The sequence below is a fragment of the Globicephala melas genome, chromosome 4 (assembly GCF_963455315.2).
Source record: "Globicephala melas chromosome 4, mGloMel1.2, whole genome shotgun sequence".
Lineage (NCBI taxonomy): Eukaryota > Metazoa > Chordata > Mammalia > Artiodactyla > Delphinidae > Globicephala > Globicephala melas.
The window spans coordinates 96,227,302-96,255,274 of NC_083317.1; the positions used below are offsets into that span (position 1 = coordinate 96,227,302).

At 36.8% G+C, this 27,973-nt stretch overlaps 2 protein-coding genes across 6 annotated transcripts in view; one reads left to right on the plus strand and one right to left on the minus strand.

The window, feature by feature from the left end:
* LRRC34 (leucine rich repeat containing 34) lies at window positions 1-19,522 on the plus strand. Of its 2 annotated transcripts, XM_060298429.2 has the most exons (11): window positions 4-232; window positions 4,340-4,463; window positions 5,145-5,263; window positions 5,362-5,426; window positions 6,436-6,519; window positions 10,361-10,489; window positions 12,727-12,822; window positions 15,953-16,107; window positions 16,493-16,648; window positions 17,277-17,403; window positions 19,181-19,522. In XM_060298429.2, the coding sequence occupies exons 1-11, from the start codon at window positions 133-135 to the stop codon at window positions 19,382-19,384; spliced, it is 1,359 nt and encodes a 452-aa protein (XP_060154412.1). In that variant the 5' UTR covers window positions 4-132; the 3' UTR covers window positions 19,385-19,522. The 2 variants fall into 2 exon arrangements, with proteins under 2 accessions (XP_060154413.1, XP_060154412.1); XM_060298430.1 differs by lacking the exon at window positions 16,493-16,648 and having other exon boundaries at window positions 1-232.
* Window positions 15,071-27,973, minus strand: part of MYNN (myoneurin) — a 27,245-nt gene continuing 14,342 nt past the window's right edge. For 3 of the 4 annotated variants that reach the window (XM_060298428.2, XM_030863900.3, XM_030863880.3), the window contains one exon: window positions 15,071-27,883. In XM_060298428.2, the coding sequence (XP_060154411.1) occupies window positions 27,621-27,883 (263 nt within the window). In that variant the 3' untranslated portion in view covers window positions 15,071-27,620. The remainder of the gene's footprint in view (window positions 27,884-27,973) is intronic. The other variant, XR_004041127.3, reaches the window with a different exon arrangement.

Sequence of the window (27,973 nt, forward strand, 5' to 3'; positions counted from 1 at the left end):
GGCTAGTTCCGGCGCTCAGGGTCGCGCGGTGGATCCGCTCCCGGCGCAGATCGTTGGCTGCCTGGGGCGGCTGGCGCACGCGCGCGGTCGTCATGACAACGCCGCTGCTGCGGCCCGCGGGATGCAGAGAGCATGCAGCGTAGCCCGCAGGAGGCCAGGCCTGAGTCCCGGACCCCACCTTCCGCCCCATCTACGACCCCCACTCCGGCGTGGGCGGCGGCCGACGGTAGCGGTAAGAAATAGAGGGTCCTTTGGCGCCGGCCTGGCCCGGACAAAACGCGCGAGGGCCGTCGGGGCCAGGCCCATTCCTTCGAGCAGACTTCGGGCCAGAGGTGGTCCGGCGGGAGGGTGCCCCTGGGAACCCCAGCTGTGGCCGGAACTTCGGGGCGCCCCCAAACGCAGGCGGGAGCGGAGCCCCAAGTTCCCGCAGCGGGTACGCTGTTCGTGCGGTGGGTTGTCCTGAAGTACTAAAGTGTGTGTGTCGCTTTGCTCTTACGGTCTTTGAGAAGGTTGTCTGGATATACTTCTTGGGCCCCTTTTTGTGCAGTCTCCAGAGAGCAGGGCCCAGGTGGGCGAGAGGGTCTGGAAACCGCTCTTTGCACCTCGACGCCAGCTCGGTTTTAAGTATTTCTGCACCCATGAATTATCCGGTAGCAAGTTAGGTATAGTGTGAACGCCCTCTCCCTCCACCATTTCCATTTTGGACACTTGTTGTAGATATGGAATTGTGCCAGAAGCCTTCGTATTCCTCAAAGCACCATGAGATGAGCATTGATATACTCTGCTTTTAGCATAAGAGGAAATTTAAGATCGAAGAATTTAAGTAACTTGTTCAGCGTCACACAGACGTTCTGGATAGGCACCCAAGTATGACACCCTCAACCCTTCGATTTCCCAGTACTTGGCTGTTCCAGTATAGGAGGGCATTGGGAACCACCTCCAAAATGAGCCCTTAACTAGAATTTTTTAAACAGGCTGTTAAGTAAAAATTATTTGGAATTCAAGACTCCGGTGTGGATTAAAAATGAAATCTAGGTTAGAGTCTTGACATTTTCTTGTGTAATTGGTTATTCCTAGGTTTTGCTTTACACTTTGCAGACTGGTTTATTATTTTCTCCTAATATGAATACACTATAGGAAATAAATTATTGGTGTCGTAGAATCCTGACATACAATACTTAAGTGAATTTTAAATAAAAGAGAGAGTAGCAGAAAGATATAGCTGAAGCTTTAAAATAATCGACATCCATGGCCAGGTAATTAAATACAAATATTCTTGTAAATTTCTTTAGCTATATTTAGCTTGTAATCTAAGATTCCTTCATGTCTTCACAAAAACATGACCTGTAAGTCTGTCTGTCTGCATGTCCTGGATACGGTCGTGCCAGCTGAGGGCAGGCAGAATGAACGTCAGAGAAATTCTCAGGGCAATCCTCTCTTCTTTGATGACATACTTAAGATCGTTTAAAAATCAAAATGGAGTAACTGTGGTACAGGCATGCAACATGGAGCCAAGTGGCCATTGTGGATATGATTTCAGATGCATTCCTTCATCACTGAGAACTTGAATTTTCTCTAAACTGTATCAGACTCAAGGACACTACCGGCTGTTTTCAAAACAGAATCTGCTAGCAGCTGCTAGTTGCAACCTTGTAGTTTCAAATTACCCCCACCTTCGCAATTTTGTAATTGTTTCAGACTCCTAACCAGTCCTTGCTTACCAAGCACCCTTACTTCTTGCCAGCTCCAATCCTAATTCTTGACAAACAATTTATGTAACCTTGTGGGTTTTTTGCATTTATAAGCCCCCACCATTTTGCAGTCTGGTGGAACACAGTTCAAGTGCTTCTTGGATCTGTGTCTCCTGGGTTGCAGTCCTAACAAACCCCAAATAAACACGTCTTTATTTCAATCAGGTCTCTATTTCTGAAATTTTGTTTAACATTTTTAATACCGAGGAAAGTAGTAGCCAGAAGAGAGGAAAGAAACCCAGTGGGAGCCCAGCTCCAGGAAGTAAATCCGTTTGAGATCTACTTGCTTTGTTTTCTGTTGAGGACGCTAAACTAGCATTTTTTGGATTGCATTCCATGTTAACCATGGTCACGAAAGTCCTAAGTCTGGGAGCCCTTTTAACCTCCCTCCCCGCCAGGCTCAACAATCTGAGGAATCTTTGAGCACCTGAGAGTTTTAAATGTCCTGAGAAGTGTTGTAGATAGGAATCTGTTTAGCATTGTTCAATTCATCATTTCCCAAACTTATTTGACAGTAAAACCTATTCTATTTGGAACATCTTGTAGATTAGTATTCCACAAAACACAATTTGGGAAATATTGCGCTAAAGTATTATTTAAATACATGAAAATTTCCTAAAGTAAGGGAAAGATTTCTTTAAAAAAAATTTTTTAAATTGTAGTTGATTTACAACGTTGTGTTAGTTTCAGGTGTATAGCACAGTGATTCAGTTATACATACGTATATATAAGTATATTCTTCTTCACATTCTTCTCCATTATAGGCTATTACAAGATACTGAATATAGTTCCCTGTGCTATATAGTAGGTCCTTGTTGTTTATCTATTTTATATCTGGTAAGTGAAAGATTTCTTATGTACATCTATCCACAAGACAGAAATTATGCTGATATTAAAAATTTTCAGAGAATATCTAATGATATGGGAAAGCTGCTCACAATGTTAACTTAAGAAAAAAAGGATATAGAAAAAGAAAAATTATAGGGAAGAAATAGCCCCAGACCTCAGTTGTGGTGGTTCTTTGGTAGTGGGATTGCTGATGAATGTTTCTTTTCTTTTCTTTTTTCTTTTTGATATTGAAATTTCCAAGTTATCTGAAATAGTGTGGGTTAAATTTATTTATTTATTTATTTGGGCTGCATTGCAGTGCAGTGAAAGCACAGAGTCCTAACTACTGGACCACCAGGGAAGTCCCCTAAATTTATTTTTTTAAAGTTTATTTTAAAAAACTATAAGAAAAGTTTATTTGCTTGCACTTGTAATATGATGTTCCTCATCTTAAATCTTGTTTTGCATATTTGTTTAGCAAACTCTTTAGTTCATATAGTGCAGAAATCCACTCAGCAAATAAGATCTTTGAGATGTAGAGACTTAGAGAAGCTGGATCCTAAAGACCTCAGGCTGATTGAGTAGTGATATCTGAGCATGGACTCTTAAAGAGACATACCCAAAAGGTAGGACAGAAAATACAGACAGTGGTGTGTGCTTCTAAGAAAAGTGTCAGCATACCTTCTACCCAAGAAGGCCTGGGCCTCAAAAAGGATGCTTTTAAAGTAATAGCGAAGGGGAGGGGGGAGGGATAAATTGGAAGACTGGGATTGATATATACACATTACTGTATGTAAAATGGATAACTAATAAGGACCTACTGTATAGCACAGGGAACTCTACTCAATACTCTGTAATGACCTATATGGGAAAAGAATCTTAAAAAGAGTGGATATATGTATATGTATAACTGATTCACTATGCTGTACACCTGAAACCAACACAACATTGTAAATCAACTATACTCCAATAAAAATTTTTTAAAAAGTAATATCGAAAATAATAAGACCATTAAGGAAAAGTGCAGGTATAACAGAGGAACAAGTTCTTAACTCCTGTTTTGTTTCTGTCTTCCTTACTAAGGACTGGACAGGGAAAATCACCTTTAGAAAGAGGAAATGGAAGGCCTGGGTAGGTGAAGTGCTTCTGTGAGCTAGGCCTCAACTTGGTGTTGGGAAGCACAGACAGAGCTGTATTCAAATGCCATCAACGTGCATTGTATAGAGGGTCTCCAAGAAGCCTGTTGGACTTGGTGATTTTTCAGATCCCTTTTGAGTTTAGACTCTGTGATAAAATTGTCTTTGTTTGAAGCCATGATAAGCAACCTTGAGTCACCCTAACCCATTATAGCAGAGTAGGAAGAGACTTTGGAGTCAGTATGATTCTGTACTCTGCCCTTATTTATCTGTATGATTTTAGGCAAAATACGTAATTTCTCTGGACATCATTTTCCTCAGCTGCCAGGCCTGTTACATAACAGAGGTTAGTTCTCCCTTTGTGTCACTTCGAAGTTAGTGTCTGCCCACCCTCAGTGGGTACTTCTATGGCCCTAGTTCTCCAAACAGCATTTTTCTTCTCTCCCATTCCTTCTTATTTTTCTTCCCTTTCTGTATTCTTAACGTCATCTCCTATTCTTCACCCTGCCCTCAACTCTATACGCACACATTTGTATCTTTGAAAGAAGTTTGATTTTCTTTTGGCGGGGGGGAAGCTCCTGGGATAATGTATATGTGATGAAGGGTAACGCATTTATTTTTCAGAAGCTGCAGAACCTATTGGCGGTCTACAGGAATATTATTATGAGCTATGTGTGGAAAAGTCCCAGGAAATTAAACCTTTTATATTGCATATACTCCAAAAAGTGGATGAAGAAATTGAAAAGGGGTAAGGAAGACAAATACTTGATCACATCAGTAACATTCACTGATATTCATCTGTGTGAAAATACTGGAACACTGAGTGATTTGAAAGCCATTTGCAAATGCTTGATAAAGTGGACATACTTTTTGATTCAGCACAGATGATTGACATAGTTAGGTCTTGGAGGTAGTGGAGTTTACTGAGTTCCAGATTTGTCCTTAACTCCTGTGAGCTGGGTTTACTTATGCAAATCATTGAAGTCTTCAATGTCATTATCTGTCAAGTGGGAATACTTTGGTTTTCTTGTGGTTGAGAAATTAAACTATGCATATATATATATATATATACACACACACACATGTGTGTGTATATATATATATATATATATATGCAGGCTCAGCGGCCATGGCTTACGGGCCCAGCAGCTCCACGGCATGTGGGATCTTCCCGGACCGGGGCACGAACCCGCATCCCCTCCATTGGCAGGCGGACTGTCAACCACTGTGCCACCAGGGAAGCCCTAAACTATGCATATATTAAGGTGCTTTGCAAAAGCTGTAGCATATTCAGTAGTTTTAAGTTACTTGATATAAACCTGTACTGTGGTACATACTTGGTTCCAGTAAATTCTATCCATGATGTTACTAAACATGAAGGAAAAATACTTTTATTTCTTTACTGGATTTCTTTTTTATATTTTAACAGATTGGCAGGAATCACATTAAATGTTGCTGGTAACTGTCGCTTAATGCCAGTAGAAAGAGTAACAGGTGAAGATTTTTGGATTCTTTGCAGAATTTTAAAGAATAATCCATATATTAATGGTATGTCTCCTTAAGAATCATTCCTTCCAGCTTTCATTTTCCTGATTTTAAGTGTTCACTAGAAGGAATATCAGCTTCTATTCATCTGTGTTCTTCAGGTTTGGATGTTAGATATAACCTCATAAGTGATGTTGGTGCATCCTATGCTGCAGAACTGCTTCAGGTATTATTTTACTACAAAATGTTCTTGGTTAATTTTTTTTTTCTCCCAGGACCCAGTTAAGAACCAGCCCTTTCTTTGGAACGTGCAGGGTTTCAGCACCCCTAGCCTGCTAAGCTAACCCTTTACTGCAGACTTCACTTTGGAGATACCCAAGCTGAAATGCTGTTTTATGGTTGCATTTTATTTACGAAAGACAGTGTGGCCCACCAATCAGAATAGGTGTTGTTAAAGAAAAGGCTTTGTTTCAACCTCAGAAGATTGGCACATACGTATGTATGTCTGTATTTTCAGTTAAAATAAAATGTTTAAAGCAGCATATATCATTTTTTATCCTTCCCTTAAATTGGCCTTTTAATTTCCTATTTGTTCCTTTCTCATCTGCTACAAGTGCTTCTAATGAGCTTAAAATGAACTTAAAATTCTCATGTCCATGAAATGGCACACAATGTATGGACAGAGTGAGGATTAAGAAAAAAAAAAAGTGAAGTAACCAAGTTATTTTCATCAACCACAAATAAAAATGCTGCAAAAGCATCGTCATCAAAATATTCTTAGTTCTGTTTACGGTGAAATCACCTAGTCTAATGACACACACACAAAACACTAGTTTTGCAAAATGTCAAGTGTCCTGACTCTGTGCCATATTTATAACACTTGAAATATACTAAAAACCCATTTGTGTATTTGGTCTCAGTAGAGCTGGTACCTAGAGCCTCCTCAGTCATCTTTTGCAAACTCATACACTATGGTTAAGTACATAAAGCACATCCATACTTTGAATCATTGATCAAAAATGAATATAGTTCTTTTCTTTATATTGCCATTATATTTGTTTAAATGATCATGTTGATTTTTTCCCTTAATGGTCCTTTCTTTTGCTGGACCTTGAAATTTCCTGGTTATAAAGATTTTTTTTGGAGGTAAACACTTTTACTTAAAAAGCAGCTCTTACATATTATTGATTTCTAATAATATATATGTAATAGCTTCTTTTCTCTCCTTATTTTAGAAACAACATAATCTCATTTACTTAAACCTTATGTTTAATGACATCGGGCCTGAAGGTGGAGAACTGATTGCTAAAGCACTACATGTAAGCATTCGTATACCTCAAACTAACATTTTATTTGGGAATTTTAACTTCTTTAGTTTTAGCTTGGAACCAACAGAAACAAATGTTAATGTCAACTTATTTTAATATTGTGCGAATGTATATTTTTTATTTCACTTCAGTTTATTAAAATCTGGACATTACATGAGCACTTTTGAACTCATTTTTAAAAATAAACAGCTTTATGGATAAACCATAATGGAAAATATAAAAAAAGAATGTATATATGTGTATAACTGAGTCACTTTGCTGTACAGCAGAAATTAGCACAACATTGTAAATCAACTATACTTCAGTTAAAAAAATAGAGAATAAAAACATAAAGAGCTTTATTAAGATATAATTCACATATACAAAATTTACCCTTTGTAAGTGTTCAATTCAGTGTTTTTTAAGTATATTGAATACAGTGGACCCTTGAACAGCACAGGTTTGAACTGTATGGGTCCACTCACATGTAGATTTCTTTCACTAAATACATGCTGCAGTACCACACAATCTACTGTCAGTTGAATCTGAGGATGCAGGACCTCGGATACAGAGGGCCAAATGTAATGTTAAACTCATTTTCAACTGCACAGAGGGTCGTCGCCCCTAACCCCTGTGTTGTTCAACAGTCAGTTATATTCACAGTTATGTGACCATCAGCACCATCACTGTTTTTAGAGCATTTTCCCCCAAAAAAGAAGCCCTGTACCTGTTAGTAATCCCTCTCTGTGCTTCTCTCTCTCACTCTCCAGCACCTGGCAGTCACATCTACTTTCTACCTGTAGATTGCCGATTCTGGCCACTTATAAATGGAATCGTACAGTTTGTGGCCTTTAGTGACTGGCCTAATGCTTTCAGATTTTATCCATGTTGTAACATGCTTCATTTCTTTTTATTGCCAAATAATATTCCATTGTTTGGAAATATCACATTTGTTCATCCATTAGTTAATGGACATTTGGGTTTCCACTTTTGCACACATTTTTCTGTGCATGTATGTTTTCAGTTTTCTAGGGTACATACCTAGGAGTGAAATGGTTCATTTGGAAACTCTGTTTAATATTTTGAGTGACTGCCAAACTGTTTTCCAAAGTGGCTGTCCCTTTTTACAATTCCACCAACAATGTATGGGTGTTCTGATTTCTCCATATCCTCACCAGTACTTGTTATTGTCTTTTTTTTTTTTTTGCGGTACACGGGCCTCTCACTGTTGTGGCCTCTCCCGTTGCGGAGCACAGGCTCCGGACGTGCAGGCTCAGCGGCCAAGGCTCACGGGCCCAGCGGGTCCGCGGCGTGTGGGATCCTCTCGGACCGGGGCACGAACCCGTGTCCCCTGAATCAGCAGGCGGACTCCCAACCACTGCGCCACCAGGGAAGCCGTATTGTCTCTTTGATTTGAGCTATCCTAGTGGGTATGAAGAGGTTTTGTGGTTTTGATTTGCATTTCCCTAATGAATAAAGATGTTGAGTATCTTTTTATATGCTAATTAGTCATTTGTATATCTTCTTTGGAGAACTATCTGTTCAAATCTTTTGCCCTTTCTGGAGCCCCTTATTAGATACGTGATTTGCAAATATTTTCGCACATTCTGTAGGTTGCCTTTAACTTCCTTAGTGGTGTCTTTTGAAGCACAAAATTTTTTAATTTTGACAAAATTCATTTGATCTATTTTTTCTTTTGTTGTTTGGGCTTTTGGTGATGTACCTAAGAAGGCTACAACTTCATGACTTTGCCTAATCCAAAGTCATGAAGATTTACACTTACGTTTTCTTTTAACAGCTTTTTGATTTGGCTCTTTTAGTTCTCTGATACATTTTGAGTTAATTTTTATATATGATGTGAAGTAGGAGTCTAATTTCATTCTTTTTCATGTGGATATCCATTTGACCCAACACCTTTTGTTAAGACTGTTCTTTCCCCATTAATTTTGACATCCTTGTTGAAAGTCAGTTGATTATAAATGTGAGGGTTTATTTCTGTACTCTCCATTCTATTCTTTTAATCTATATGTCTATCCTTAGGCCAGTCTCACAATATCTCGACTACTGTAGTTTTGTAGTAAGTTTTAAAGTCAAGAAGTGAGTCCTCTTTGTTTTATTCAAGATTGTGTTGGTTCTTCTGGGTCCCTTGCATTTCCACATGAATTTTAAGATCAGTTTATCAATTTCTGCAAAAAATGCAACTGGGATTTTGAGAGGCATTGCTTTAAATATTTAGATCAATTTGGGGAATATTGCCATCTTAATATTAAGTCTTCCAATCCAGGAACATGGGATGTGTTTCCATTTACTTAGGTTGTTTTTATTTTAGTTTTTTACTTTTTTAATATTTATTTATTTTTGGCCACATTGCACTACATGTGGGATCTTAGTTCCCCGACCAGGGATTGAACCCATGCATCTTGCAGTGGAAGTTCGGAGTCTTAACCACTGGACTGCCAGGGAAGTCCCTGTTTAGGTTGTTTTTAATTTCTTTCAACCATGCTTTGATGCTTTGTAGTTTTCAATGTGCAAGTCTTGCCCTTTTGTTAAATTTATTCCTAATGTTTTATTCTTTTTGCTGTTATTATAAATGGAATTTTCTTAATTTCATTTTTGAATTGTTCATTGCTAGTGTATGGAAATACAGTTATTTCTGTATATTGATCTTGTGTCCTGCAGTCTTGCTGAACTCATTTATTAGTTCTTCTTTTTTTTTTTTTTTTTGGCCGGCTTGTGGGATTTTAGTTCCCTGACCAGGGATTGAACCTGGGCCCTCAGCAGTGAGAACACAGAGCCCTAACCACTGGACTGCCAAGGAATTCCCCATTTATTAGTTCTAACAGCTTTTGTTTTGGTTTGGTTTTTTTTGGTGGATTCCTTAGAATTTTCCACATATAAGATCATGTCATATGCAAACAAGAGTTTTACTTCTTTTCCAACCTGGATGCCTTTTTTGTTTCTTTTTCTTGCCTAATTGTCCTATCTAGACCCTCCAGTACAATGTCAAATAGAAGTGGTGAGAGTGGACATCCTTGCCTTCTTCCCACTCTTAAAGGGGTTTGACTTAATTTTAAAGTTAATTATTTACACTTGTATGTCCAGATATTTATTCACTAGGACAATGAAATGTCTGTAATTTTGTGAAAGATTTATCAAAAGAAATGAAATAAGAGAAGGAATTAAACTTTGCAAATGTCTGAGAAATTGTATCACTTTCAAAATGATACAGGGGAATGTGAAGTGATTGCTTAATGGGTACAGGGTCTCCTTTAGGGGTGATAAAAATGTTTTGGAATTAGCTAGAGGTGATGGCTACACAGCACTGCGAATGCAGTAAAATCCAGTGAATTGTACATTTTCTTGCTTATTTTTTTTTTCTGCACCGTGCTGCTTGCGGGATCTTAGCTCCCCAACCAGGGATTGATCCCAGACCCTCAGCAGCGAGAGCAATGGAGTCCTAACCACTGGACCGCCAGGGAAGTCCCAAATTGTACATTTCAAAATGGTTAATTTTGTGTTATGTGAATTTCATCTCAATTTTAAAAGGTGGTATAATTTTCTTAGAAGATAAATTTATAGATTTTCTAATGAAAGGAAAGTTATTAAAATCTGCTTCATTCACTGGTCATTATTTTTGGTATCTATTTCCTGGGCATTCTTTCTACCAAACTATTAAACTAGATTTTTATCTGTTATGGGAAATTGAATGTTACCTTTAAGGAATATATCCTGTTCTATCTCCATGAAAAACTGATGAGTCTGCAAATAGTAATATAGTCTCCTAACTCATGTAATCTAAAGAGAATTCGATGGGTTAAAATTTTAACCAAGTTTTGCCTCTTTTCCTTTTCAGAAGAATACAACTCTGAAACACCTAAGAATGACTGGAAACAAGATTGAAAATAAGGGTGGAATGTTTTTTGCTGCAATGCTACAAATTAATTCATCCTTAGAGAAATTAGATCTGGGTGACTGTGATCTGGTGAGTAAAATTGGGTATGAGATAGTCACTCAGATATTGGATCATTCTCCCTGGAAACTAGCATAGAGAAGTGTCAGAGACCAGCTAAATGACAGTCTTATGAATGATTAAGCTTGTCTCTAAGGTCTAATATCAGAGAAAATATTTTTTTAAATAAGAATCAGATTATAATAATATTATGGAAGAATATCCAGTGTAATAAAAATCTTCCTAAACTTCCATCTGTTACCCTTCTTAACTTGTATGGGATTTTCTAAAGAAGATGATTATGTTCCTTTTAATTAAACAAATACTACTTCATTTGTATAATATAAATTTTTTACTTATGGAAACATTTTGCAGTGAGTAGTTATGTTATAGCATACAACCTAAGATGATGCTAAGAGCTGCTCTGAGCCTTCATGTGGACTGATAATGAGAAGTTTGTCTGTTTTGCACGTCTTCAAATTCTAGGCTTCATTTTCTCAAACATGCCTTCAAACCTTCAGGCCTACTGTTAGGAACCTATTTTTAATAGGTTAATGCAAAATTACTGGGACAGGAAAACAGTAAGATGGGCCAAGGAGGCTCTTTGGGGTAATAGGCTCTAAAGCTTAAGAAGCGGGTAGATGCAGCCAGTATGGTCTTGGGAAAGCATTAATTTAATACACAGTTGACTCTTGATAACACGGGTTGAACTGCTGGGGTCCAGTTATATGCAGATTTTTTTCAATGGTAAATACTACAGTTGCTACAGGATTCAAGGTTGTTTGAATCCATGGCTACCACGGTACACAGTTGATCCTTGACCCTTTAAGGGTCAACTGTGTATTGTCTACACATACCAGTCACAATTCTAGATTCTAAGGATACAGGAGTGCATCATATATGATCTCTGCCCTTATAAAGGTTATATTTTAGTTAGGAAAACATCAGTAAATTAGAGAAAAGTGCTACAAAGTTGGCGAAGTACTCTGTTAATGGGCAGAAGGTAATATGCATGATAGGATGGTTCCCTGAAGACCTGAGGAGGTCATACTTAGGAGTCGTGAAGGATGAGAAAGAGCTCCCTTGAAGAGGGTCCATGGTAGAACATTCCAGGCAGGGGGTCCAGAACCCACAGACTCTAGGTTAGTGCTTCCCCAAGTGTGGTATGGGTAGCATACTGACTGACATAATTTGAGGTAATTTTAATACATATTTATTTTTACAAATGCTTTCCATTTATTTCAAGGGATTGTGGCTTTCCATTTATGGTAGTGAAACAGTTTTAAAATAAATATAAGTGAAAAGTGAGTTGATTTAATGGAAAAGTATTAGGTAAAGAGTAAAACTGATACTCAGATATGGCAAAAATCATGAGGGGAGTACATGAATGATGAAATACTGAGTCTGAGAACTAAAAAGCCAGAGTAGCTACACAAAGGGAGTTAAATGCAAATTATGGAAAGGCTTTAAGTTGAGGGGTGACATGATATGATTGGTGCTTGTAAAAGATCACTCTTGTCTCTCTGTGGGGAATTAGAGGGTGGTGAGAGGAAGCCCAGTGACCACTTAGGCAGTTTCTGCAGTAATTCAGGTGGGTGATGAGGACTGGCGTTGGGGTGGTAGCTACAGAGATGGACTAATTTGAAACATCTTTTGGAGGCAGAATCTGTAAGACTTGCTGATCAGCTGATAGGAGAGTAAGAGGACTGACTGGTGAAGTGGAAGAAAGCCCAGGTTTTCTGGCATAACAACTAGATGTGTGTGCATCACAGACATGGCGGAGGACTAGGCCCTTCCAATAAGGTAGAGCGACGCCTGTGGCAGCAGTGAAAAATGTGATTAGTAACCCTTTCCTGCCACAAACACACACCTAAAGTACTAGTATGAATGTAAAAGAAAGCTTGCATTAAGGATATACACTATAAGTAGTATAGAGCCCTAGCTGGGATCCACTTGTATGTCCGTATTTCTGTGCATCATATAGAACCTTGAGGGGTTAGGAGCAAACCTAGAGGTAAACACCGGAGGAAATGGATACTGAAACCTTAAGAAACTCCCCATGTATGTTACAGATTTCAGGGCAGAGAGAAAATAACACAGTAACAATTCATTTCTGAATTTGATCAACCTACAATTGAAGGATCAGGAAATTACTTAAACTTTTTAAAAACATGATTTTGATTTGTCAGAATCCAGATTAGTGATCTTGAAATATTAGGGGTTAATTTATATACTTTGTCAGTTTCCTTAATGAATTTACCTGTTTTTAGGGAATGCAGAGTGTGATAGCATTCGCTACAGTCCTAACTCAAAACCAAACAATTAAGGGATTAAACCTAAACCGACCTGTACTTTATGGTGAACAGGTATGTATTCAAAGTGAGCAGTTAATAAGGCTACATGTGAATAAAATGAAGGTACTACTTACTGAAGGTTATGTCAAGATTCATGAATGCATTGTATTTTTAGAACCGTAAAGTACTGTTTACAAAGAAAAACTTGAAAATTTTAAAATCTTGGTAAAAGTTTTATAAATATGGTTTTAGATGTTGCTTATTTAAACAGAAAACATGTCTATTTTTCTTATAAACTCATTCTCAGTGAGTAAACCTGTGAGGGGCAGAGGGCTTAAAATGAAAGCATAAATGATGAAAGTTTTAAAGGCTGGAGGATTATAAGAGCCCAGTGTGAACTGTTTTGTGATTTGTTTGTTCTTGTTACACTGATGTGATGAACCATTACATTTGAAATCCTGAGCTATAATGGCAAATTGCATATGAATAGCAGTCTGGGAGGCCTGGACTTGGTGCTTCAGGTAAGCTGCAGGCTAGAGACAGAAAGACGGTAAAAACATGGTTCCAACTCTCAAGGCTTCTCCTTGCCCCTTAACACTCTTAGGTGGCTCTCCTCTCTTATCAGCAAAATGCTAGGGAATAAGAACTCGTTTTACTATTGGTCTAAACAAAAACAGAATATCTACTAAAAGAAAAAGTTCAAGGACTTTGGTCTTTAAATCAGCTACTTCACTGTTCCCCATTAGTATGAGTAACTGAGAATTAACCATATTTTTAAAATATTTTTCATATTTGTAAGTATATTTTGCATTCGTTGTCTACATAGATCTCTCCCTTTGAATTATCTCTGTACTTTCCTGTACAAAAAATTTTGGAATTTTACATCATGTTAATTGCTTCATGTTTACAAATTTAATCTCAAAAAGACAACCAGAATCCTCAAATAGAAGAACCTACTTTAAAGACCAGCAAAATACCTGGCTCAAAGTAAGCTTTCAGTAAATTGCTTCATTTCTCATTCTTCACTCAGTAAATATTTGAATGCAACCCTAAACAAGAAACAATGCTGGTGCCAGGGATAATCTCAAAGCACATAGCCCTCATTTTCAAAGAGCTTTTTTTCAGTCCACATGGAGGGAGATCCACAAGTCTGGAGAGTGATATGCTCAGGGTGCCTTGGGAGCAGGAGAAAAGACATAGAAATCAATGCAGGGGGATGAGAGGTGGCAGGGAAGCTTCTCAGATTGAGGACATGTTAAGAGATATGAAGGCTGAGTCAAACTTTCCCGGATTGAAGCCCTGAGGAAGTATGTTAAACTATATGAAATTATATTAGAAGCACAATCCCTCTTTTAAATGTTGAGCAGTGTCATTACTCCTAAATTCATCTGAGAATAGTTATTGAAAGCCCAGGGCCCACCCCCCCACCCCACCACTAGAGAAAGCCCGTGCGCAGCAACAAAGACCCAACACAGCCCGAAATAAATTATTAAATAAAAATTTAAAAAGCCCAGGGCTCTTTCTCAGGCCCCAGACCTTGCTCTTAGCCTGGTGCTTCTGGGCAGTCAGATAAACTAGCCTGCTTTCTATTCCTCTCCAAGGCAACCACCATCTTCTATCCCTGACAGTACTATTCTCTTAAATGGTTGTGGAGTAGAATCCTCTTGTGCTTCCTCATACCTGCTGTTCCCAAATACAAGCCAGCAAACCTATTTCATTTAAGGGTTTTACTGTTCATTATCCGGGGAGCTTAGAAAAACGCTGATGCTAGGTGCCACCCTAGGCCAAACTAAGCCACAAACTGAGTGGAGCTAAAAAAAAAACACCAAAAAACAAAAACCCTTTACTATTTGTGATACTAGTTCCCTTTCTTAATAAGGATGGTCCCTCTTTCAAATTTCTTGACCTAAAAATGCAGTCGAGACATACATCATATCTGTATTGAGTATATCCTCTGCTCCAGCACTATGCAGAGCAATACTGGACCTCGTAAGTGGTCAGTTTTCATTTAAGATTTCAGACTACAGCTTCCCTCTGCATATGTATTTTCAGTGTCAAAGCAATAACTTAAATCAGATACCGTATTATAGAATATTGAACAATAATAAATGCTTTGTGGTTTTCTATAGAACACCAATTTTGTGCCAGGTACTTCTGTTAATTTATTTACTTCTGTGAGGGAAGTAAAATTTTACCTATTTTATATAGAAAAGGGAACTGGGACTCAGCTAGATGAAATAATTAGCCCAAAGTGATAAAGTTAGTACAAGGTAAAGCTAGCATTTGGACAGTTTTATTTTAAAGCTCATATACAATCTGCTATTGCTATATGATTTTATTTAACTTTTATTTTTTCTCAAAGTACTTTTAGATAATTCGAGCATATATGGCTATCCATGATCAGCATTTCCAGTGACTATAAAACTTATAAAAACAGCAATAATGCATCAGGACTTCTTATCATAAAATACTTTGGCCCATTCATTTTAAGACATGCTCTGATTCTGTTAAAAATTTAAAGTGCTTGGTGTTCAGATTCTCACTGAGGTTATATACCTTTTGCCTGGAAGCAGCAGAGGAAGGGAAGAAGGAAGGAAGGGAGGAAGGGAGGGAGGGAGGGAGGGAGTCTAAAAACTACAAAGAGTGGAGATCAAGAGCAAAGTTTAGAAACATCTGTAAGGGGCAAGAACACCTTGTCTTGAGAGGACAGCAGTAAAGGAGCTTTCATGCTCAATTTTTTTTTTTTTTTTTTTTTTTTTTGGCCACACCGTGCAGCTTGTGGGATCTCAGTTCCCTGACCAGGGATTGAACCTGAGTTCCAGCAGTGAAAGCTCCAAGTCCTAACCACTGGACCACCAGGGAATTCCCTCATGCTCAATCATGGGACCAATTATTTTGATTTATTTTTCCTGCTGAGATGATTGTTGCTTTTTTAGTAATGATCTTTTTTAACCAGCATCTCTTAAATCACTTAGTCACTGCACTTTACTAGTGCCTGCTGCCTGTTTCTAAGACAGTAAAGATATTTGTGGCAAAATGATTTTTTTAAAAAGCCATGCCAAACAAATTGCAAATCGTAGACTAATAATAGTCTTAACAGATAAAATCTTTTTAAAAAGCTAATTTAAATAACTTTGCATGTTTGGAATAAACATGTACTGCTTCAAAATTATATTCTAGAAAAAAGACTATCTATTTTTAGGAAGAGTCCACAGTTCATCTAGGCCACATGTTGAAAGAAAATCAGTGCCTTGTTGAACTACACCTGTGTAAGCATGACATAAAAAACTGTGGTATGAAACAGTTATGTGATGCACTGTGTCTGAACAGAAGCCTGCGCTACCTTGATGTAAGCTGGTAAGTGATAACTTATATATTAATTCAGGAGTTAAATCATGGGAATAATCTCTGTAAATATTCACTGTAGATAAGATTCTTTGTTAGACACTAATTCCAGAAATTAGAAAATGCAGCCATTGTTGTCAACTTTTTATCTTGAGCCTTAGTATTTATTCGGCTTATACCGATATAATAACTTGAGAGCAATTTAAATATGTAAACCAGAATAGAAGCAACATTTTATGGCAACTTTTTATTAACTTTTTGGAAATTGAGTGATTAAAATAAATCTTAACTAAAATAGAAAGTACTTATTACTATATAAGTTTTCAAGCATGCTATCTCTATGAATAAAAGAATACTTCATATTTCCAAATATAACTACATATTTTTCCTTTCCCAGCAATAAAATAACTCAGGATGGAATGGTGTGTTTGGCCGATGTACTGAAAAAGAATACTACCCTGGAAGTAATAGATCTTTCTTTTAACAGAATAGAAAATGCAGGAGCAAACTATCTCAGTGACACTCTTGCTTCACACAACAGGACTCTTAAAGCGTTAGTATGGTTTTATACTTAACCAAAATAACAAAGAAAACCTTAAATTTTTTAGAATATTAACCTTAAACCTCTTACCTCTTAAGATTCATGGTGAAATATGAAAACTCAGTTTCTAAATTGACATATTAAGTTACAGGAAACATTTCAATTTCTTCTATTTTTCAAAAGTAATCTTAAAAATTAGATTGATTCTAGTTATGACTGCTTAAAATTAATGAGAAAACTCTTATTTTATCCTGAATTCTAACAGAAAAATTATAATCATTCAATATGATCAAGACTCTAAAATAAGAATGAATCAAAGAAAATATTACTTGGATGACTTTATCTTGAAAAATATATCTGTAATCCACCCCAAACCTTTACAGAATAATAAATAGAAAACAATAGGCTGTTTATTTCCAAAATGTAGGTAGCTCTACTTAGGTACATGAAGTATCCAATTAGAAAACTAAGTTTCTTGGATTTTAGGAATTATTAGGTCAATATTTTGATTATACATTAAATGTATTTAATGCTAAGACTTAACACAAAAAAATGTGTGTAATAAATGCTGTTGCTAGCTTACGCATTCTCTTTGTGGAACTGTTGGTTTCCAGGGTTATTACTTTTTGGTTTTCCAAAGGTTGTCAGTGGTAAGCAACAACATAAAGGGAGAAGGACTTGTTGCACTTTCACAATCAATGAAAACAAATCCCACACTCTCTAATATCTACCTGTGGGGAAACAAATTTGATGAAGCTACATGTGTGGTAAGTTTTTTTCTTCACTGAGGCTTTTTCTGGGGTTTTCCCTATAACGTCAGATGTTATATACAGATGCCTTAGACGTGATTACAAAGTATAATGAGACACTGCAGTTTTGATAAATTTTAATGTTAAGTCCTAAAAATTAGCTATTGGAAAGTTTTGTGGTTGAAATAGGAAAAGATATCAAATACTACATATTAGTATAAAGGTCACTGAATTACACAGTCCCAATTTCTCCAAAGTTTTTTTAAATCACAATTGTTGATTTATTTTAAATTTGCTGTGGCACAATCTCCAATCTGCTACCCAATAATTAAACCAAGACACAGAATTTAGAGAGATATAGTAAAAGCTGTCAAAATATTTGGTGTGTTGCTTATGTAAATACAGAGAACCCTTGATACTGCTTTCAACACACACAAAAAGCATAGTAACAAATAGTTTTCATTTGGAAAGAAGAGAAAGAAAAACAAGATGTTAGGGGACTTCCCTGGTGGCACAGTGGTTAAGGGTCCACCTGCCACTGCAGAGGACATGGGTTCAAGCCCCGGTCTGGGAAGATCCCACATGTCGCGGAGTAGCTAAGCCCGTGTGCCACAGATACTGAGCCCGTGCGCTCTAGAGCCGGTGAGCCACAACTACTGAGCCCACGCGCAGCAACAAAGACCCAAGACAGCCAAAAAAAAATATATATATATGTTCGAATTCTCAAAAATTGCCAAAAGACTAACCAGAATTCTATCACTAAAAAGGCTAATAAAATGTACACTATTAAAAAAAAAAATCCTTGGGCTTCCCTGGTGGCACAGTGGTTGAGAGTCCACCTGCCAATGCAGGGGACACGGGTTCGTGCCCCGGTCCGGGAAGACCCCACAGGCCGCGGAGCAGCTGGGCCCGTGAGCCATGGCCACTAAGCCTGTGCATCCAGAGCCTGTGCTCCGCAACGGGAGAGGCCACAACAGTGAGAGGCCTGTGTACTGCAAAAAAAAGAAAAAAAAACCCCTTGATTTCAGAAAAACATCATATCCACATTCTATACACTAGAGGCTGAGCTGAGTTGGAACTACTAATGACAAGCTACAGCAGAAAGCAACTAGACTTTTGAATCTTTTACTGTCTAATTTCTGCCTTTCTCTATAATCGCAACCTTACTGACAAACTAGTTTAACATGTTTGTACGACACTTTTATGTAGATATATCAATGATCCATAAGAGATATACAAAGAAAATTCTACAATGAAGAAATAATTAGTGGCCAGCCAGGCCAGCATCTCATACTATGGTTATGGTCTCTAGTCTAAGCCTAAATCTATACATTATCTTCAGAGGGTCCATGAACTCCATACAGTTGTATGCCAAAATCTGTGATTGTTTATTTTGCTGAAAAATGGATCCCTGGCTGTCATCGGATCTTCAAGGGCATATACAACAGCCCTCCATCCTTATTTATGAGTCAGTCACCTTAGGACTTGAAAATTTTGACCATGAGACCTCTGGTCCACAAAATTGGTAATACATAGAATTGTTATCTCGGGGAGTCATGAAACAACAAAACATGCCTAATAACGTTAAAATGTAGAAATAAGTTTTGCAAGATTGTAATTACATTGTGTGGAATTAATAAAAACTACAATGCCTGGACAATAAAATTCAGCAGTGTTATACAGAGTATTTTAAACTATAAATTATCACATTTAATTTGAATGTTGATATTTGTTTAAGCACTGTAAAATGAATAAACTGTTTTCTTAATGATACAGTTTTTCTTAAAAATCCTAGGCATATTCAGATTTAATTCACATGGGCCGTCTAAAATCAGACAATACAGATGTGGAGCCATATGTGGTGGATGGACACGTGTACCTTGCGGAAGTCTCCAATGGCCTTAAAAGGCATTATTACTGGACACCAGGTTATGGAGAAGCTTGCAGCCTATCATCTAATGCAGGTCTTACTCTTGTACCAGTAGGTCAATATCTATGAAAAACAAGCTTTAATTTTCATATATTTGTCTTATTACTCTTCACGGAGATTACATTTTATTGTCTATTAAATTTTCTTTCATAAATTAGAACAATGAAAAGAGATACTAAACTGTGAGTAACTGTCCATTGTGAAAAACTGAGTAGTGTAATTTTTTCAAAGAAATTTAGCAAAAGAGGGACTAAAATTTGAACACCTGGAGAAGGAAATCAAGGAACTAATTTCTTTTTATAAAGAAAATATACCCAAAGAGTAAAGTAGCATACAAGGAAAGGTCATTATAGGTATCCTAACTGAAAGTTGTCATGAAGTGGTAAAAAGGTTTCAGGTGGCAGATTCCAGGGACTGTCAAGGGGTTTAGAGGTTGAAAAAGTATTTTAGGTATTTTACAAATGGGTATTGATACAATTTCACAAATACAGGCAAATATATATATACATATACAAATACATATAAATGTATACTTTCCAAACAAGTCAGTGCTGCCAGTGAACTTTTAAAAAAGATAATTCTCTCTTTTGGAGGATGCCAATAACATTTTCATGATTTGATGGCAAACAATTACTGTTGTCTGTGGTCAATCCTGTTTTCAAATTAAAATTTCTATGAAGAGGCAACAGACACCACGATCCTTTGATTACACACCCATGTTCACAAATTAATTCATACATACCACTTAACTGTTTAATCTGAATGATTTATTACTGCTAAAGCTGGCAAAGTGTGAGAAAAAAAATTTTATGTGAACAATTTAAAGAGGTTACTTGAAGTTCTGCAGTCTAAATGGAAAAACCATCTGTCTCTAAATGTTGAGAGGAATAAAGGTGATAGCTTTACAGTTGTCAAAGTATTGGCCTTCACTTAAAGTACTGGGAATTCCTCAAATCACAGCTGTATTTATTCAAAAAATTTAACATTACAGAAAACCCCCACATCTGTCATTGTCCATTCCTTTAATAGATTAAAGAATTAAATATGCCCTACTCACTACTTAATGATTCTTAAAGTTTAACAGGTTTTTCCTTATATTCAGCACCTCATACCACACTTCCATACTCCCTGGGGAAACTGGGGTGGTGGTGATGAAGGGGTGGCACAGATGGTGGTGGTGGTTATGAAATGGGAAGAACATCTGAATAAATTATATGAGCCATGATTTACATTTAATGTTCTAGAGCTACTGAGCCAGAAAAGACCTAAATGCCTTACCAAATCCATTCTCATGCTTTCAGAGAGATGAATCTTATTTTACTTAGTTATTAGCTTTTATCAAACTTTAGTTTCCAGTGTTCTCTACGTGTTTCAGATCTTACTTTCTTTCCACTTTAAGATCTCTCCTCTGCAGATATAGAGACTAGCTGTTTTTTACCAAGTTCTTTTACATTATTACATGCTGAATATAGCTAGAAATAATTAACTGTATCTAAAAAAAAGTTGTGTGTCCGAGGAAAGTCATGTCTATAGTGTTAAAAATGCAATAGGAAATTTAAAAAAATTTTGTCTTTTGATCAAATTTGAATAACTGCAGAATTCAGTGAGTGCAAGAAAACCATGGTGTAGGAAAAAATACAAACATTTCTAACAACTGTCATTACATTTGGAAAACATTAAGCTGGTGAGGAAATACTACTCCTAGCAATTAGATGATAGCCAATAAACTCAGACTTGAGAAACACTATGACAGACTTCTGTCACAGACACTTGAACATCTGTCCAAAGAGTAAAGACAGTTCAAACTGAAGATACTAAATCAGCATTTTTTAAAGTATGGAGCATCAGAATCACCTGGGGCAAATGTTAAAAATACAGATTCTTAGAGTGAGAGCTACTGAATCAGAATTTCTGAGGACAGTCTGGGGAATCCGCAGTTTTTCAATCCAGGTCATCTTTAATCTCACTGAAGTTTGAAAACCAATGCTCTGGTTTTCTTTCTTCAAATTAGTTTCTTTAATATATACTTCTTTTAAATGGAAGTATCTAAGTGAATAGCGAGATGAATTATCACAAAGCTAACCCATCTGTGTTAACCAGGACCCAGATAAAGATAGTAAATGCCATAAGCTTCCCCAGAACCACCTCCAACCATCTTCCAATAGACAACCACTATCATGATGTCTAACATCACAGAGTAGTTCTGCATGTTTTGGAATTTTATATAAATGGAATCATACAGTATATATACGCTTTGTGTCAGACTTCTTTGTACATTATATTAGTACAAGTCGTTCATGTTGTTTAATGTAGCAGTGTCTATTCAGCTTTCATTGTTTTGAAGTATTCCATAATATGCTGGGTAGTAGAGGAGTCCACAGGATTCTGGAAGAGATACTCCCAGGCTAGGACACAGCCATATCAAAGTAAACCTTCCTAATGCAGTTTGCTTTCCCAAGCTACTCTCTGTTCCTCTGTACTACAGAGGGGACCCACAAGTTCCTCTATTCTCCCAACGGGAGACTGACAAGGTAGCTGAGTGGGAAGCAAATAGGTAAATGGGAAGTAGGCTTATCTGGAGCCTGCAGTGGAGTGGCATGTGCTAAACCTGCAACCTGACTTACACGGGACTGCTTGAGACATCTTTGCAGAAGTCTCAGAGCTCTCTTCTCCACATCCAAGAGAACTAAGGTGAAGCCAGGTCAGCCAAGAATTACTGGGCTCTGACCAGGCTAAGGAAAACCTGATGACATATTTTACAAGCTGTTGCCTATTGCATGAGAGGCCAGCAGGATGCTCAGAGAATAGAGTGAAGACAGTGTCTTCCCTGATGCCATTTTGTCATGCAAGCCTCCTCTCCTCCCCATATATGTGGACAGCATTTTAGAGAGAAGACAAAGGGTAGAAATAAGACAGCAATTTTCAAAATGTTCAAGCACTACCTTAAGATATTATAAATTCTAGCTGCTTTGTATCAGATTAGGTTTTAAAGTGCCTAGGACTAAAAGTTAATTTTTTTCTAGACTTCCCACTGGGTGCAAGAGTTCTGTAGGAAAATTCCCCTTCTTCTGCACATCTGAATTGTAACGAGCAAATCTGCAATCATATACATGTTATACATTTCCTTCCACTTTCCTCTTAGCAATCATCCTTTAAGATCCAGCTCAAATTACAGTGTTACAGACTCTATTATGCTCATCATTTAACAAAGTTTCAAGTTTGAAGCAAAAAAGCAAGAAATAAAGTGGTTTGTACCTTTTAGATATTTGATAAAATGATCTTGTTTGCTGTACGCGCTCTGCTTTTCAAACTAAATGGTAGTATTCATTATGTCTTATCTACTACTCAAACCATATCAACCTGGGTTCTACTCCCACTATTATTACTGCAGCTGCCTTTCTCAGGGGATCATCATGCTCCAATTACCCAACCCAATTACTCAACCCAATGTTGTCTTTGATTTGCATCCTATCTAATTTCTCTGTACCACGTGATCAGTACAAAGCCACTTTTGTCTTCGTGAAACTTGCATCACCCTGGTTTTCTTCCTATTATCACTTTCCATCTCCTTTTCTGTCTTTTGCTCATTCTTACAATGCATTTCCCCCAAGATTTTGTCCTCATCTTTTGTTCTTCTTTACCATCTCCCAGGGTTGCCTAAATCATTTCTATCACAATAACTATTAGCCTTATGCTGCAAGATCTGTTTCTCTAGCTTTAAACTCTGCTGGGTTTCAGTCCCCATTTCCAACTACTGCTAGACATTTTCACATAGGTATCTCACCACTGATCAAATTCAGCACATACAAAATAAAGTCTTCTCTTCCATAAACCTCCCCCTTATCTTGCCTAGCAGTTAATGGCACCTCCATATACTCAATCGCTGAGGATCAGAACTTAGGATTCTAAATTGAAACTGCCTAACTACATGCAACAGAAACTGACTCAAGCCTGCTTAAGAAAAGGTGGATTTAGGGAATTTGCGGGTTCAGTCCCTGGCTGGGGAAGTAAGATGCTGCAGGCCGCGCGGCACGGCAAAAAAAAAAAAAAAAAGAGAGAAGAAAAAGGAAAGGGGGCTTTACTGTAAGAATTTAATAGGCAAAAATCACTGGCATGCAGAACAAGGAAATGAAGCATAGCTGTGTGACCTCAAGAAAGGTCTGCAAAGCCAGAAACCAAGCCACTTCTCTCACAGGGCCTCAGTCGCTTGGTTCTGCAAACCTACTTCATCCCCTTGCTTCGCTCTACAGGTCAGCTTTCTCTGCTTCTTCACTATTTCTTTTAGACTTTGGCTTGCTTCAGTGACTCTGGACCAGATCTAAATGATCTTTTCCATGTACACCAATACCTAGGAAGTCTCTGAATTTCATAGCTCAAATTCTTAAGAAAGTCGCTCCATTTGGCCTAAGAATTGTTTCTCCCTGGTAAGCTGTTCGTCAGCTGTGGTCACAAGTATAGAATCATATGTTACAAGTGTGGCTGTCTAATCCCTGCCCTTCAGCAGTCAACTGTAGTTGAGTGTGTGAGATCCTGGATTATAAACATGGCTATCTAATCCCACTCTTTCAGCACAGGCTAAAGGTAGAGGACTATTTCAAGGTGGTATAGATAGTGCTAGATGTGTCTTTGATTCCTATCTCTGCCACCACCTTTCAGACTTTCTCTCCATTCTCCCTACCTCAGTCAGCTGTGTACAAATTCCTCCCATTAGCAATCTCCTCTTGTTTGCCTATCCAGGGGAGTAACAGCCCTTTCTCTGTCCACTCAACTTCCATTGACTGCTCAGCATTTCCCTTCTTTCCTTCCTCCACTATAACACTTGGCATTCAGGCTTGTCTTTCCCACTTGACTGTAAACTTAAAAGAGGAGATCATTTTATTCATCTTTACAGCTGTATGTATTCTGATTTCAATAATTTTCCAGCATTTGAAATAATGGCCAGGTATTTTAATCCAAATATCTGATTCACATCCATGGTGTTTATTTCAGTATATTCTTGAAATTAAATACCCTATTTCTGAATGATTACTGTGTTTACATGATAATTATCTAAATTCCTTAAGCAAATACACCAAATCTCTGTTCAGTGAAGGGGGGGCAGGGGTTGTAGAGGACAGGCGAGTAGACCATATCACTGTCTCAAGAAATGCTCCAATAACTAAATATCGGTATTGTTCATACATAATGAGTAAAAATGTAGAATTTACAGAAATTGCATTAAAGTACAATTTCTTTTTATTTGGTGGTATTTCTAGCCAAGTTCTAAAGACTCAAAATCTCTGAGTAAAAAGTGAAAAGTTATATCAAGAGCTTCATTTATCAAGAGCCCACAGAGAGACTTCCCTGGCAGTGCAGTGGTTAGGACTCTGCACTTTCACTGCCGAGGGCCCGGGTTCAATCCCTGGTCGGGGAACTAAGATCCCTGCAAGCCACGTGGCGCGGCCAAAAGAAAAAAAAAATAGAGCCTACATATCACATATCAAGAGCCCAAAGGAAGAACACCAAGAAATGTTTAGGATAATAGTTCTCAGTGTTTGGTATGCATTAAGATTACCTATGGAGCTTTTCAGCATGTTCTGGAGATCGTCTGATTCAGAGAGCCTAAGGTGGGGTGGGGCTTGGACACCACTATTTTTAAGCTATGTTTCTCATATGCATCAAATGTCAGTTACTCTTCTAGGATATTTAAAAAAATGAGTACATGTAGATTGTCTTTATATAAGCACATTTCAACTACTCTCATTTGTACAATTGCTGTAGAAATGAAACATACAGAAAAGTGACACACTATTGTTGCAAGAGAAATGACAGAACCTTTTCTTTTGAAAAAAATAAAACAATTTTCTAAAATCTATCTATCAAAATCATTCTATGAAATTAAACATAAAACAAATACCAGCAAAAAATCATTTATATATAGTCTATGGTTTTTTAAAAAGCCTAAAACCTAACGATACAGAAAGAATAATCTAATACAAATACAAAACAAAATTAACTTAGAAAATAATTTCTCAATAAGATGTTCAGCATCCTAAAAAGACTTTCAAAAAACTTAGTAATACTTACATAATTAAGAATAGAACCTTCCCAAAACACTGCATTGTAGCAAATATATTTAAAGATGAACTTAACTGATAATTGTGAGTGTTACAATGATAGCAGATACAACTAAAATACATGCATATTATGATAAAGAATAATACAGCATTATGAGAAGAATGACAAGACAAAGATACTCAGTCTTCAAGCTTTCTTTACATGTCATTCTGGAAGAGCATCAAGCCATGTCAATTTAAAATAAAATTATTTTAGCTAAGAAGCAGATAATGTGATGAAGAGAATAGATCAACTTCAGTCACTCCAATAATCCTAAATATAATAAATTTAAAGACTAATTTATGTAAAGGCAAATGCTAATTATCATCATGTTAGAGGAAATTTGGTAACTACTACCCTTACAGAATTATGACATCACTACAGCAGCTTTTAAAAAGAAATTTTGTTCATTAGATGCTTGGATTAATGAAGATGTGAATTAAATATAGCCTCTCCATTTCAGCAGACTTCTTAAAAAGGCTGAGTCTTAATTTTCTTTAATTTCTTCACATTCCAATAAATTCCTATTGAATTTAAGCCAGAATAGATTAGTTGAACATTTTTATAACTTTATAAATTGTATTTAAACCCAGTATATTAAATTAATACATATGCATAATTAGATTTCTTAGATAAATTAAATACTAAGTTTGATGTCTGTTATACAAAGGCAGTATTTCAAACTCTATTTAATTAAGTCAATCCCACTGGTGGCAATTTATTGTAAAAATGCTGCATGTGCTGTAAAATGATCTCTACAGTTTAGAAGAATTTACTTTTACTAAGTCTTCTACTTGGTTCCTATGACTAGGAACCCCAGAGAAAATACAACTAAAGAAATCAATACCAATAGAAAATACATTAATTTTGTTACAGGTATAGTTTAAAAGCAGAAAACAAATGATGCACGGCAGAAATAAGAAATAATGTCACCATGGTGTCTGATCAGCAGTATAGGAACTGACTTTGAGGAACTGATAATTTACTGTCCAAAGATTAGGCAGTGAAATAAATCAATATGTGGGAAAAATGGGAGGGGGAAGAGTGGTAGTAAATATCAGAATAAATCTGAATTTTCTAAGTTCATTAGGAACGAAAAGGACTACTGTGAAACTACGACCACCATGAACTGTTGTGGTTTAATCTATAAAAATGTAAAACTCGAAACTTACAGAAAACTCAAGTATAAAATGTTTAATAAACTGGCTTTCTGATAACTCAAATGTTCACTTATAACTGAAGTTAATTTCTTAACTATTTATGAATATAATTACAAATTCAGAAGACAAGTGTTTTATACTATGCATTAAGTTTCTATTTAGAAAATTCTTTTTAGGATTTTATATTTTAAAAAGTGCATAAGAATATGAGAGGCTTATCAAAAATTATCAAAACTCAGTATATTTTCCTCATCTCCAGTAATCTAGAAACCTATTAAAACAATCTGCATCAAATCTGAAACTGTCTTTAATAAGATAAAAACACCAAATATCTATTTAAAATTCACTTTGAAAATGTAGTCTCAGATAATTCAAATCAAAAGTACTGACCATTGGTTTTATCCAGAATACTGAGTTCTAAATGAACAAAATTTATACATAGTTTTCTACTTTTTAAGAGAAGCACTTTTTGTTTCATTAGAAAAGTTACCTCCAATGGACTATATTAATAGAGAAATAGCACAATTCTTACTCAGTACCTAAATTTTCTTAGGCAGAGATACGAATTTTTTTTCCCCATAGTTTATGTACTGGTCTGTGGCGCTTAGTAACAGCACCACTCTTGGGCTGATACTATTATGGATTTTGTTTAAATTTTGAGGGGAAGAAAATAAACACATCCCACAGGTCATAAGTGAATCATAAACTGATAGATTCCACTTGAGTAAATGAAAGGCAATTCTAAAATGAAAATAAATATGGAATTAAGGCAGCTCTAAAAGATAGTAAAACTTATCCACCCCAAATAGTGCTACTGTAGTATAATTCATTCCTTTAAAAGCTGTGTGTATAATGTAGACATAAAAGCCAAATATCAAAATAAGCATTGCACAGTTATGATGCAGCATCAGGTGCTTTTACTTCAGTGAATGAAAAATAATGGCCACAACTCAAATGAAGGGTTAATTTAATATGAATATATGCACCTTACCAGAGATGTTTATGTTTACTACCAGAGACGATTTAGCAATTCCATATTCCTCACAAAGTCAGTATAGTTGTTGTAAAAAAATCAATTGTGGTTCTGAATACCCGTTCACAGTTGACCTCAACAATGTATCTGATGTAGGAGACTGATTATCTGTAACAGGCAGAAGCATGTGGTGGTCCTCAGTCCCAAGTGGAAGAGTTAGTGGTAAAGTCATATCAGAAGGCTTCACATCCAAAGTTTCTGATAAAGGACTTTTTTGTATGGAATCTTGTTCACTCAAGGGATGATCCTCTATACTGGAATCTAGAATTTTATCTGTACCTGAAATGGAAGATAAAAAAATTCACCATCTTTAAAAACAAAACAAAAACCATGAGGAAGACTCAATCTATTTACCACCCCCAGAACTTG

Bases quoted from the DNA above. Each gene is read 5' to 3' on its own strand.
- LRRC34 (XM_060298429.2), top strand. From the start codon at position 133: ATGCAGCGTAGCCCGCAGGAGGCCAGGCCTGAGTCCCGGACCCCACCT. The intron at 5,264-5,361 runs GTATGTCTCCTT...TGTGTTCTTCAG, and splicing joins GAATAATCCATATATTAATG to GTTTGGATGTTAGATATAAC. The intron at 6,520-10,360 runs GTAAGCATTCGT...TTTCCTTTTCAG, and splicing joins TGATTGCTAAAGCACTACAT to AAGAATACAACTCTGAAACA.